This window comes from Sus scrofa, chromosome 8 (genome assembly GCF_000003025.6).
Source record: "Sus scrofa isolate TJ Tabasco breed Duroc chromosome 8, Sscrofa11.1, whole genome shotgun sequence".
NCBI lineage: Eukaryota > Metazoa > Chordata > Mammalia > Artiodactyla > Suidae > Sus > Sus scrofa.
Genome location: NC_010450.4, coordinates 75,416,024 through 75,429,563, shown reverse-complemented (window position 1 = coordinate 75,429,563; position 13,540 = coordinate 75,416,024). Strand labels below are relative to the sequence as shown.

General features: G+C 45.8%; 1 protein-coding gene across 5 annotated transcripts; it reads left to right on the top strand.

Moving 5' to 3' along the window:
• On the top strand, nt 1,194-13,307 carry TLR2 (toll like receptor 2). Of its 5 annotated transcripts, none has more exons than XM_005653577.3 (2): nt 1,194-1,495; nt 9,139-11,770. In XM_005653577.3, exon 2 carries the CDS (start codon nt 9,155-9,157, stop codon nt 11,510-11,512), a length of 2,358 nt encoding a protein of 785 aa, XP_005653634.1. In that variant the 5' UTR covers nt 1,194-1,495; nt 9,139-9,154; the 3' UTR covers nt 11,513-11,770.

Here is a 13,540-nt window from a genome sequence, read left to right as displayed (position 1 = left end):
TCAGTGACAGCATTCGATGTTGGCGTCTCATTGGCGTCTCATGACTTCACTTAGCATGATAATTTCTAGGTCCATCCGTGTTGCTAAAAATGCCATTATTTCATTCCTTGTAATGGCTGAGTAATATTCCATTGTGTATATGTACCACATCTTCTTGATCCACTCCTCTGTCGATGGACATGTAGGTTGTTTCCATGAGGCAAGTTCTTTAATCACTTGAACTGAAGGTGTAATAATATCAGAACTTTTTATTTATTTATTTATTTATTTACTCTTTTCATGGTCGCACCTGTGGCATATGGAAGTTTCCAGGCCAGGGGTTGAATCGGACTTGCTGCAGGCCTACACCACAGCCACGGCAACGCCAGATCCGAGCCATGTCTGCAACCTATGCCACAGCTTGCAGCAATGCCAGATCCTTAACCCACTGAGCCATGATGGGAACTCCAGAACTATTTATTTCATGTATTATTCGGAGGAAAGATTTATGTGAGAATGCTTTGAACACATTAAGCCCTGAACACGGGGAAGAATGCCCCAGAGTACAATGTGCTAATAGCTCTGCTGAGAGTGTAGAAGAATCTTCCCAGTCTGTAGGTAACTCTGGTAACAGTTTGCGGATAAATAATTTCTACAAACTTTTCCAGCTATTTGAATTGACTTTGGGATTACAAAGCAACAGCGTCAGTCAATCTAGACCGTTCAACCAGGAAAGATACATAGAGAAAGTACAGAATGTTTTAGTCCCGGGGCTAAGGAAAAAAAAAAAGGAAGTTTTGTCAAAGACACACTTGAGTAATCGGGAGGAAGAGAGGTGGAAAGTTTGAAGTAATAAAAGAAAATATTTCAGACGGCTGGCGAAGAATGGTCTGAGATGGTCCAGAACATCTACACAGGAGTCAGTAAACTGTATAGAAAACTAGATTCCACCCTCTCGAGTTCACATTAATGACTATAGATTAAGTTCGCCCTGGGTTGGAACCTTTAATGAGAACTAGGCATGTGAAATAGGGTCACAGAAAGAACCCTGGGCGGAGGGTAGAACTTTGGTTTCAAATCTCAATTCTGCCATTTATGATTTGCATGGCATTTCCTCCTGTGTAAAAGAGGAACGAGCCTGCTTCTTCAGCCGCCAATCTCGGTCTGGGAAGGTCAGATGTAATTGTGAAAAGAAAATGTAGTTTATGAAGGCAGCAGAATTTCTAAAAAGCAGCTTGTTTCCCTTCTGAACATGCCTCACAGGTTTCCGTGGCAATGAAGGAAGTCAATCTAAGACTGTTTGGGGAATTACTCACTTTGAGAAACAGATGGAACTGCGCAAGGGAAGGGCGTAGGTTCAAAATCTTAGCTGTGAGCGGGAGCCCACAGCTTTTCACAGGGAGAGCAAGGACTAAGGACGGGAGACTGCCCCAGAGTTGACATTTTTGAAAAAATCCGGGCAATCCTTTTCTGCTCCCCAGGCAAAATCTTGCTGCTTTGGTCTGGGTAGCGATTGGTGAGTTATTTTAATACAGGAGAACATAGACTTCCAGGTGGAGGTGGACCCCAGAGACAATTGATCCCTGAACAGCGTGGAAAAGGGGGCGGGGTTGTGGAGGGGGGCGTGGTTGTGGGGCGGGGCTATGGAGGCGGGGCGGTGGGAGGCGGGATTGGTGAGCCTCTCGTTGCGGCTTCCAAGGATGGAGAAAAACCGGGAAATGGAGTTTAAAGACGGTGTGCTGCAAGGTAATACGAGGCTGCCCGTGGCTTCAAGAAAACACCAGTTGGGTAATAAGCCTTCTCTTTGGTTTCAAAATCTGCCTTGGTGTTTGGGGAAATCCCACACCGGGGCTTCGAGCATCTCCACCCACCCAGGGCCCAGTGCCCTCTCCAACCCGGGCCTGGCAGGAGGCGGCGGTCGGAGCACGACCTGATTTACGGTCACCCCACGGAGCCCGCGGGGAAGAGTGGAGGCGGGGGCCCCCGCCACAGGCGCGGACGGGTCTGTCCCCTCTTCCGCGGCGCGGGCGAGTCCCGGCCGGTGGCGGCAAAAGGCGCGGCCAGGCTGCGACTGAGCGGCCTCGCAGTACGTCGGGCCAAAGGTACATTCCAGGCATCCTTGCTCGGCAGGGCTCTCCGGGTCTGGCGGCCCCCGAGGGTGGCCGCGGCACGGACGCGGGCGCCGGGAGTCCCCGCTTCCCAGTCGGCGGCACGGGGCGGAATCGCAGCGAGGGCCGGGGGGCGAGGGGAACTTCGGGATGCGAGGGAGTCCACGATCCCGCAGCAGGGTCCGGGCGGACACCACACCTCGGGCCTCCAGGAAGGGGACCTGGCGCGGCCGAGGTACGCCCAGCCCACGGCGTCCGGGTGCCCGCGAGCCGCGGCGGGGCCCAGCGCCCTACAGTCTCCGAGGGGGTCGCCGTCGGAGGTTTCCTCCCGCTGCGGGTTGCGGCGTCCCAGAGGGCGGGGGCGGGCGGGGCCTGGAGGGGCGGGGCCCGGGTGGCCGAAGGACCGCCCGCCTCGTCCGCTGCTCTGTGCTCCCTGGCAGCCTCTGCCGAGTTCGCTCCGGGCGCGGGCAACCGGGACCTGGTTCAGGCTTTGCCGGGTGCGCAGGTACGTCTTTGCGTCTTGTTTGGGGTACTTTTGCGCTCATTACTTACCGCTAGGGCTGCTTCCAAAGGTGAGGTTTCGGTCGCCAGGGCTTCAAAGTGGGACAGGGTCAGGACTCGGATCAGCCCAGGACTCTCGAGCCCCCACCTGGCCTCTGCGCCAGGGTGGGCTTCACGCCCTTACAACTTTTTAAACTTCTGGAAATGAGAACTTGTGTTTGGAACTTCCGTGCCAGCCAGGATAGTGTTTATCTGGTTTGAAAAAGGGGGCGGGGCTGGGGGAGAGAGAAAAATTGTTTTAGATGTAAACAGTTCAGCTGGGCGAGATCCTTGTAATCTTGCAGGAGGTCATGTCTGTATGGTTACTTACTCAAATCTTTACCAAAACAAAACAACCGGGACATAGAATGGCCTGAGAGACAAAAAAAAAAAAAAAAAAAAAAAAAAAAAAAAAACCCACAAAAAAACCCCCAAAAAACAAAAAACCAAACAAACCAAAAACAAAAATCAACCCGGAGTTCCCGTCGTGGTTCAGTGGTTAAGGAACCCGACTAGCAACTATGAGGTTGAGGGTTCGATCCCTGGCCTCGCTCAGTGGGTTAAGGATCCGGTGTTGCCGTGAGCTGTAGTGTTGGTCCCAGACGCGTCTTGGATCTGGCGTTGCTGTGGCTGTAGTGTAGGCTGGCGGCTACAGCTCCAATTCCCCTAGCCTGGGAACCTCCATATGCGTGGGTGCTGCCCTAAAAAGACAAAAGACCAAAAAAAAAAAAAAAAAAAAGCCCAAACAACAAACAAACAAAACCCATGGCAAACATCCTATTTGCAAATGATTTATTCACCAACATTTTAAGTTCTTCCTGTTTTAGGCAGAGAACATTTGTATCTGTAAACTTTTTATAATGTTCCCATTTTATGAAAAAGCCCTGAGGTTGACAAGGCCTTTTGGAAGTTTCTAAGTTATCAGGTAATTGTTTTTCATTATTTTATTTAAGAATTTGACTTGCTTGGTTAAGTATCCAGTTTTGATTTCAGTGATTGAGCATAATTTATGTATGCAGCATCCTGCGTGTGACTGCCTCTTTGAAGAACTTTTAGTAAATCTAGGTTGTATTTATTCCATCCATATAGGCTTGCTTGTCAAATTTATGTTTTTATCTCCATGAAATCATTTTAAATTCAGTTATTTTTTTTCTCATACTGAAAAGCCACGTCTGAGTTTCTGAGTGCTGTCTTCTTTCTTATCTGTCATTGCATTAAAAAATTGTTGCTTGCTGCCTACTCTTTTAAATTTTATTTTATTTTGCTTTATAGGGCGGCACCTGTGGCATATGGAAGTTTCCAGGCTGGGTGTCCAGTCAGAGCTATAGCTGCCAGCCTACACCACAGCCACAGCAACTCTGGATCAGAGCAGCATCTGCGGCCTACACCACAGCTCAGAGAAATACCGGATCCTTAACCCACTGAGTGAGGCCAGGGATTGAACCTGCATCCTCATGGGTACTAGTCGGATTCACTTTTGCTTCGCCTCAACGGGAACTCCTTTTTAAATTAATTAATTAATTAACTTTTTTTTTCTTGATGCCTACTCTTAACAGGTTTATTTCCCATATTGCCAAAGAACATATGTTTTTGGGTACTTTTTTCAATGAAGTTCTATGGATAAAATTCTTTTTAATGTCTTGAATATATGACATTGTTTATTTCATCTTTACTCTCAGATAATAATTTATTTTAAATTAATTTTTATGGAAGTATAATTGATTTATAGTATTGTGTTTCAGGTGTACAGAAAAGTGATTTAGTTATACATGTGTGTGTGTGTGTGTGTGTGTGTGTATATATATATATTTATTTATTCTTTTCCATTATAGGTTATTACAAGACATTGAGTATAATTCCCTGTGTTATACAGTAAATCTTTGTTATCTATTTTATATGCAGCAGTGTATGTCTCTTAATCCCATATTCCTGATTTTATCCCTACCCCCTTCTCTTTTGGTAACATTAGTTTGTTTTTTTTTTCATCTTTTAAGGGACACCCGAGGCATGTGGAAGTTCCCAAGCTAGGGGTTGAATTGGAGCTGTAGCTGCCGGCCTACACCACAGCCACAGCAGTGAGGGATCCGAGCCACATCTGGGACCTACATGACAGCTCATGGCAATCCTGGATCCTTAACCCACTGAGCAAGGCCAGGGATTGAACCTGGGTCCTCGTGGACGCTGGTCAGATTCGGTAACCGCCAAGCCACGACGGCAACTCCCCATAAGTTTGTTTTTCTATGTCTGTGAGTCTGTTTCTGTTTTGTAAATAAGTTCATTTATGTCTTATTTATTTATTTAAGTATAGTTGATTTACAGTGTTGTGCCGATTTCTGCTGTACAGCAAAGCAACCCAGGCACATGTATATATACATTCCCTTTCTCATATTATCTTCTATCGAGGTCTATCCCAGGAGACTGAATATAGTTCCCTGAGGTTAGTAGGAAGACCTCGTTGCTTATCCATTCTAAATGCAATAATTTTCATCTACCAACCCCAAACTCCCAGTCCTTCCCTCCCCCTCCCCCTTGGCAGCCACAAGTCTTCTCCTTTTTTTTTTTTTTTTTTTTTTTTTTTTGTCTTTTGTCTTTTTAGGGCCGCACCCACAGCATATGGAGGTTCCCAGGCTAGGGGTCTAATCAGAGCTGTAGCCGCCGGCCTACACCAGAGCCACAGCAATGCCAGATTCGAGCTATGTCTGCGACCTACATCACAGCTCAAGGCAATGCCGATCCTTAACCCACTGAGCGAGGCCAGGGATCAAACATGCAACCTCATGGTTTCTAGTCGGAATTGTTTCCGCTGAGCCAAGACGGGAACTCCCAGTGTCCTCTTTGAGTTTTTCTGTTTTGCAGATTGGTTCATTTGTGCCATATTTTAGATTCCACCTGTAAGTGTATCATATGGTATTTGTCTTTCTCTTTCTGACTGACTTCACTTAGTAGGAGAATTTCTAGTTGCACCCATGTTGCTGAAGATGGTATTATTTCATTCTTTTTATGGCTGAATACTATTCCACTGTATATCTGTAGTTCTTTATCTTGGATGATCATTTAAATGGTTGTAGAAGTCTAGACTGACAGGTATGTTTCCTCAGCCCTTTGAAGATGTTTTCCCATTGTTTTGGGGCTAGATAAGGAATTTCTTTTTCTTTTCTTTTTTCTTTTTTTTTTTTGTCTTTTTTGCCTTTTCTAGGGCCACACCTGCAGCATATGGAGATTCCCAGGCTAGGGGTCTAATCAGAGCTGTTGCTGCAGGCCTATGCCAGAGCCACAGCAACGCCAGATCTGAGCTATGTCTGCGACCTACACCACAGCTCACGGCAATGCCAGATCCTTAACCCACTGAGCAAGGCCAGGGATGGAACCCGCAACCTCATGGTTCCTAGTCGGATTTGTTAACCACTGAGCCACGATGATGGGAACTCCCCTGGAGATGATTCTTATACTCGGTCCAGATCCACAATTTTCATAAGATCTGACTCCACCCAGTCTAACTTGGGCCCTCACCCTTCCATTCTCAGTGTTTTACTTTGAGGAATTCTCTGTCTGCTGCTGTAATGTATTAGGGAAATGGAAGGAAAGGCAAATAAATCTGACCTCAAGTGTCAAGTTGTTAACTGTAGTTTTAGCATCATCAATAATTATCATTTGTTGAAAACCCACCATGAAATAGGTACCATATAATATTTGTATGAAATAGCACAAGATCTCTGCTTTTATAAATTTTACCTTTGTAAAGAGAAAAGCCTAGGACAATTTTTAAAATGGATGTATTTGAGCTTAAGTCTTAGATGGAAATTGGTATCGCTTTCTTAGGATTTGTGTAATATGTTACAACATGGAAAAAAAATCAAATAAATCTTGGTTGTCCAGAACAATTATACTAAAAGGACTTGATTTTTTTTTTTCAGTAACTGATTATGCAGAAAGACAATGGGGTAGATATAGTACCAAATGGTGATAGCCATCTCATCTTAAACTCTGGGAGTTTTAGCAGTAGGGGCGAGGCTAGGTTTATAGCCTTCTATGGGTTAGTTTCTGTTCTCTGTTCTTTCTGTTCTTCTCATGCTTTGCCATCTTGCTTCCTTTAGTGCCCAGTTGTTTTTAATTTTTATGCCAGTTGGAGTTCCCATCGTGGCACAGTAGGAACAAATCCAACTAGGAACCATGAGGTTTCGGGTTCGATCCCCTGGCCTCGCTCAGTGGGTTAAGGATCCGGCGTTGCCGTGAGCTGTGGTGTAGGTTGCAGATGTGGCTCAGATCCCGTGTTGCTGTGGCTCTGGTGTAGGCCAGTGACTACAGCTCTGATTCGACTCCTAGCCTGGGAACCTCTATATGCCGCAGGAGCGGCCCAAGAAATGGCAAAAAAAAAAAAAAGACAATAAATAAATAAATAAAATTTTATGCTAGACATTCTATGTGAAAAAGTGTTCAAAGAAAGAAATTTAAGGACTCGGGTGATGTAATCTTCTTCTGGAGAAACTATTCCTTGGCTTCTGCAGGTACTCATGAGCACCGCTGTCCCAGCAATAATCTTAGTCTGCATTCAGAGATTGTGGCGGCCTGAGCCATCCAGATAAATCAAAGCTGAGTTGCAGTCTCTGTAAGAATTTACTCTCCTCAAGTTCAGTCTTATCTCTCTTACCCATGCCTGCCCCAGACGTTAACCTTTAACTCTCTCATCTTCTAAGGCTGTCAGAAGTGCCGTGCAGCCTGCCAGACAGACTGTGCTTAACGTGTATTCACAGTGATAAAAGACAAAGCTGAAAATGTTTGCAGAGAATCTGAAGCTATGAAAATGATATAGCAGATGTGAAAAAGAACCAAAGAGAAATTATATAAGTGAACACTGTAGAGATCAAAAAACTTAAAAGCAGTGGATGCATTTAATAGCAAATTAAACATAGCGAGAGAAAGAAAAATAAACCAGCAAACAGATCAGAAGAAAATATCTAGACTGAAACTTGAACAGACAAAAGTATGGAAAGAATAGAAGAGAGAGACGTGGGCAGTTAAACTAGCACTTAGGTGAAAAGTCATGTCCTAAAATGGACATATTCAAAGTAAAGAAGGGTTAAAAATTAATGAGAGGGCGTCTATGCCAGGAAATTAGAATAAGAACAGTAATGTAAATCTACAGAAAGCAGAAAGGAGGGAAGAGTAATATAAGAAGAGAAACTAATGAGATAGAAAATAAATCAAGGCTCCATAAAGTAAGAAGTTGGTTTTTTGAAAAATGCTAATAAAAGGATAAACCTCTGTCAAGACAAGAAAGAAAGCAGGCACAAGTAACTCTTCTAACCAATAATGTCGGCATCCTGCAGACATTAAAATAATGAGGGGAGTTCCTGCTGTGGTGCAATGGCATCTATGGTGTCTCTGCATCCACAGGACGTGAGTACGATTCCTGGTCAGGGACAGTGGGTTAGGGACCCTGTGTTGCCATAGCTGTGGGGTAGGTTGCAGCTCTGGCTAGGGTCTAATCCAGGCAAGGAACTCCGTATGCCACCGAGTGGCCAAAAAAGAAAAAAAAAAAAAAGAGTGCGTAATTAACTATATCAGTTAATTTGAAAATTTAGAAGAAAATGGTAAATGCCTTGAAAAGCACAACTTAGCAAAACTAACAAAAGAAACGGAGTTCCCTTCGTGGCTCAGCAGTTAACAAACCCGACTAGGATCCATGAGGATGTGGGTTTCATCCCTGGCCTCACTCATTGGGTTAAGGATCTGGCATTGCTGTGGCTGTGGTGTAGGCTGGCAGCTCTGATTTGACCCCTAACCTGGGAACCTCCATATGCCACGGGTGCAGCCCTAAAAAAAAAAAGTCATGCCAATTCAATTAAACACTGCTTTCTGCACTCAGTTCTCTGCAGGAAGGGAAGGTTCTGATGGCCCTGGGGCCCAGCAAGCCGCCTTGCTCTGCCTGGGGTTCTCAGCATCTCAGCATCCTCCCATCTGCTAGTGGGTGGGAGACAGACGGACAAGCTTGGACCTTTTTCCTTTTGGTTGAAGAGGATGCTCCTTCTGGAACTGCGTTCAATGAAAGGTGTTCGCTGAGAGCTGTGGTTGGGTTCTGTGAGCTCCCTAACTCCAGGCAGCATGGGGGCAGGGAAGAGGCGTGCTCCTGTGTAAGGTCTGAAGGGTACAAATAGGTGGCAGTACATCCGCAGGGTTAAGCCTTGCCCGTTTCTTAAAACGCTTGCTTCTTTCACGCCTTTACTCAGTTCTTTCAAGCCATGCTTGGTCCTGCTCTGTATTCCCAGATGCTGCTCTGCTTTTAAGTCTTTGCTCAGGGGCAGCCTGTCTGCGTTAGTGTTGCTCAGTGTGTCAAGAATTCATTTTTTACACCTCCCCCCCCAGGTCATATGTTCCATTTGCCTCTGTTCTATCTTGGTAGCTCTGTGTGTGTGTGTGTGTGTGCGCGCGCGCACACACAAGTGTGCGTTACATCTTATAAAACATCTCACTGTTAAACACAGTCACTCACTTGCACCTCTTTCACTTGTAGGTCAACTCTCTGGACCATGCCATGTGCTTTGTGGACAGCATGGGTCTTGGGGATTGTAATCAGCCTCTCCAAGGAAGGAGCCCCCCATCAGGCTTCTTCTCTGTCTTGTGACCCTGCTGGTGTCTGCGACGGCCGCTCCAGATCTTTGAGCTCCATCCCCTCAGGGCTCACGGCAGCTGTGAAAAGCCTTGACCTGTCCAATAACAGGATCGCCTATGTGGGCAGCAGTGACCTGCGGAAATGCGTGAACCTCAGAGCTCTGAGGCTGGGGGCCAATAGCATTCATACCGTGGAGGAAGATTCTTTTTCTTCCCTGGGAAGTCTCGAACATCTGGACTTATCCTATAATCACTTGTCTAACTTATCATCCTCTTGGTTCAAGTCCCTTTCCACCTTGAAATTCTTAAACTTACTGGGAAATCCTTACAAAACACTCGGGGAAACACCGCTTTTTTCTCATCTCCCAAATCTGCGAATCCTGAAAATAGGCAATAATGACACCTTCGCTGAGATTCAGGCCAAGGATTTCCAGGGGCTCACTTTTCTCCAGGAACTTGAGATTGGTGCCTCACATCTGCAGAGGTACGCGCCAAAGAGTCTGAGGTCAATTCAGAACATCAGCCATCTGATTCTTCACATGAGGCGGCCTGCTCTGCTGCCGAAGATTTTCGTAGATCTTTTAAGTTCCTTGGAATATTTAGAACTGAGAAACACTGATTTTAGCACTTTCAATTTTTCAGACGTATCCATCAATGAACCCAGCACAGTGATGAAAAAATTTACGTTTCGAAAGGCAGAAATCACTGACGCAAGTTTTACGGAAATTGTGAAACTGTTAAATTATGTTTCTGGAGCCTTAGAAGTAGAGTTTGATGACTGCACCCTTAACGGACGTGGTGATTTTAGTACATCTGCTTTGGACACAATTAAATCCCTCGGTAATGTGGAGACATTAACAGTCCGGAGGTTGCATATTCCACAGTTTTTCTTGTTTTATGATCTAAGAAGTATATATTCACTCACAGGAGCAGTTAAAAGAATCACAATAGAAAACAGTAAGGTTTTTCTGGTTCCCTGTTCCCTTTCACAGCATTTAAAATCACTGGAATATTTAGATCTCAGTGAAAATTTAATGTCTGAAGAATACTTGAAAAACTCAGCCTGTGAGCATGCCTGGCCCTTCCTACACACTTTAATTTTAAGGCAAAATCATTTGAAATCATTAGAAAAAACTGGAGAAGTTTTGGTTACTCTGAAAAACCTGACTAACCTTGATATCAGTAAGAATAATTTTGATTCCATGCCGGAAACTTGCCAGTGGCCGGAAAAGATGAAATATTTGAACTTATCCAGCACGAGAATACACAGTTTAACCCATTGTCTTCCCCAGACCCTGGAAGTTTTAGATATTAGCAATAACAATCTCAACTCGTTTTCTTTGAGTCTGCCACAACTCAAAGAACTTTATATTTCCAGAAATAAGTTGAAGACGCTCCCAGATGCCTCCTTTCTACCCATGTTGTCAGTTCTGAGAATCAGCAGAAATACGATCAATACTTTCTCTAAGGAGCAACTTGATTCTTTTCAAAAGCTGAAGACTTTGGAAGCTGGAGGCAACAACTTCATCTGCTCCTGTGACTTCCTGTCCTTCACTCAGGGGCAGCAGGCGCTGGCCCAGGTGCTGAGCGACTGGCCGGAGAACTACCTGTGTGACTCTCCATCCCACGTGCGGGGCCAGCGGGTCCAGGACACCCGCCTCTCGCTCACTGAGTGCCACAGGGTGGCCGTGGTGTCCGTCGTGTGCTGTGCCCTCTTCCTGCTGCTCCTGCTCACGGGGGCTCTGTGCCACCACTTCCACGGACTGTGGTACATGAAGATGATGTGGGCCTGGCTCCAGGCCAAGAGGAAGCCGCGGAAAGCTCCCCGCAGGGACGTGTGCTATGACGCTTTCGTGTCCTACAGTGAGCAGGACTCCTACTGGGTGGAGAACCTCATGGTCCAGGAGCTGGAGCACTTCCAGCCTCCCTTTAAGTTGTGTCTTCATAAGCGCGACTTCATTCCAGGCAAGTGGATTATTGACAACATCATCGACTCCATCGAAAAGAGCCAGAAAACCATCTTCGTGCTTTCCGAGAACTTTGTGAAGAGCGAGTGGTGCAAGTACGAGCTGGACTTCTCCCACTTCCGTCTCTTTGATGAGAACGATGACACCGCCATCCTCATTCTGCTGGAACCCATCGAGAAGAAGGCCATTCCCCAGCGTTTCTGTAAGCTGCGGAAGATAATGAACACCAGGACCTACCTGGAGTGGCCCGCGGATGAGACGCAGCGGGAAGGGTTTTGGTTAAATTTGAGAGCTGCGATCAAGTCCTAGGTTCCTTCGTGAAAGGCCAGTCTTGGTCCGATGCTGGTCTTTATCGCTCTAGGTGGAACCAAGTCTCTTCTAACACAAGAACATGAATAACATAAAGGGTGACTTGCTGACTCAAACTACTCCAACCCTTCCGGTTTGATCTAGAGGGCTGTTTTATAAAAACCCATACCTGAGTGGAAAAAAAAAAAAAACCATGCTTCTGGGCTTTTCTTTATCCTATGAGAGAATCACAATCTAAATCGGTTTATAAGAGCTGAATTATCTGTAGTCCTGGGCTGCGTTCATTCATCAGGAAATAGCCCAGACCAAGAGGTGTCTCAAATGACTGTGTCAGTCAGCTTTCTGCCAGGAGACCATCCATGCCGAGGGCTTTCTCTCTCCCACTTGCCATCCATCCTCTGCAGGTGTGCTCTCCAGCCACTCAGCCACACTTACTGCTCTTTTTAGAAAATAGGGCTGTGTGTCCCCAGTGAGCCTTACAGAAAATACTAAAGGGTGTATTTTGAGGTGAACAGGGGCTGTCTTTCTGGGTACTTGGTAGGTTTTTCCAGCCACAGTTACTTGAGAGAGGATCCATGACGCAAGATACAGTAAATGATATATTTCTAGGAAAATGAAACTAGTAAAATCAATGAAATACTCAGTTTAGAAGAATTTGAAAGCCGCCTTCTATGTCCTTGATGCTGATCTTCAGCCTTTCACTCTGTGGGAGGTTCTAGTTAGCGTCTGGTTACGCTGCTCTTGGCCTTCGTCTTCTAGTCCTGCAGCATTGTTGCATTTTTCTTTGAAAAGCCTTGTTTCTGATTCTAAAAAGGCTTCTTCCCCCCCCCCTTCAGAAATGTTATAAAAGTATCTGTGAGCTGAATTGATTTTTATTTATTTATTTATTTATTTTTGGTCTATTTGCCATTTCTTGGGCCGTTCCCGCGGCATATGGAGGTTCCCAGGCTAGGGGTCCAATCGGAGCTGTAGCCGCTGGCTTACACCACAGCCATAGCAACGCTGGATCCTTAACCCACTGATCAAGGCCAGGGATCGAGCCCTCAACCTCATGGTTCCTAGTCGGATTCGTTAACCACTGAGCCACGATGGGAACTCCTGAATTGATTTTTAAACAAGTATAGATCTAGAGGTTCCTCATCATGGCTCCAGAAATCTTTTTATACACAGTCATGTCAGAGGCAGATACTACATCCAGGTTTTAATTATTAGAATAGAGATAATCCATCAAATGAACACATTCGGTTTAAAAGAAGGAGATATTTATGGCTTTCATGTGTCTCTCTTTGTAAAGCCGGGAACCACAAGTGAAAGGAGGTGATCTTTTCAGGACCTCGGGCAGGACTGGGTCTATGTGGTTAATTGGGCTCCGGAGTCAGAAGGACCTCAGTTAAGTGCTTGGGTATCTTTGGCCACCTCACTCTGACTGCAAATATTTCCCTGTCCTCAAGCTGGGGATCATAGTGTCTACATCGCAGCATCTGATGTGGATGTCAGCGTGTAGTAATGTCAGCATGGCCCTGGGCACAGTCCCTTGGGTCATGCAGGCTGGGGAGGCAAGAGAGCCGAGCCAGTGAGAATGGGAGCCATGGGGGCCCTCACAGGGTGACAGGTGCACGTGGTAGATGTTAGCTGTTATTTTTATTTTCTAAGAAATGACCTATCTCCTTAGGTATTGTTGCTTATAAATGATTGTTTTGCCATTATGGGTACTGGCGGGGACCTCAGGGTATACTTTTCTGTTGTTTGCAGAATGTTATTCCAAAGAAATAAATTCATAACGTGCATCACAGGAGTTCCCGTCGTGGCTCAGTAGTTAACGAATCTGACTAGGAACCATGAGGTTGCAGGTTCCATCCCTGGCCTTACTTAGTGGGTTAGGGATCCTGCATTGTCGTGAGCTGTGATGTAGGTTGCAGACATGGCTCGGATCCCGCCTTGGCGTGGCTCTGGCATAGGCTGGCAACTACAGCTCCGATTGGATCCCTAGCCTGGTAACTTCCCTATGCCTCAGGTGCGACCCTAGAA

What these genes read in the sequence shown, in the direction of transcription:
- TLR2 (XM_005653576.3), top strand. Translation starts at nt 9,155, where the DNA reads ATGCCATGTGCTTTGTGGACAGCATGGGTCTTGGGGATTGTAATCAGC.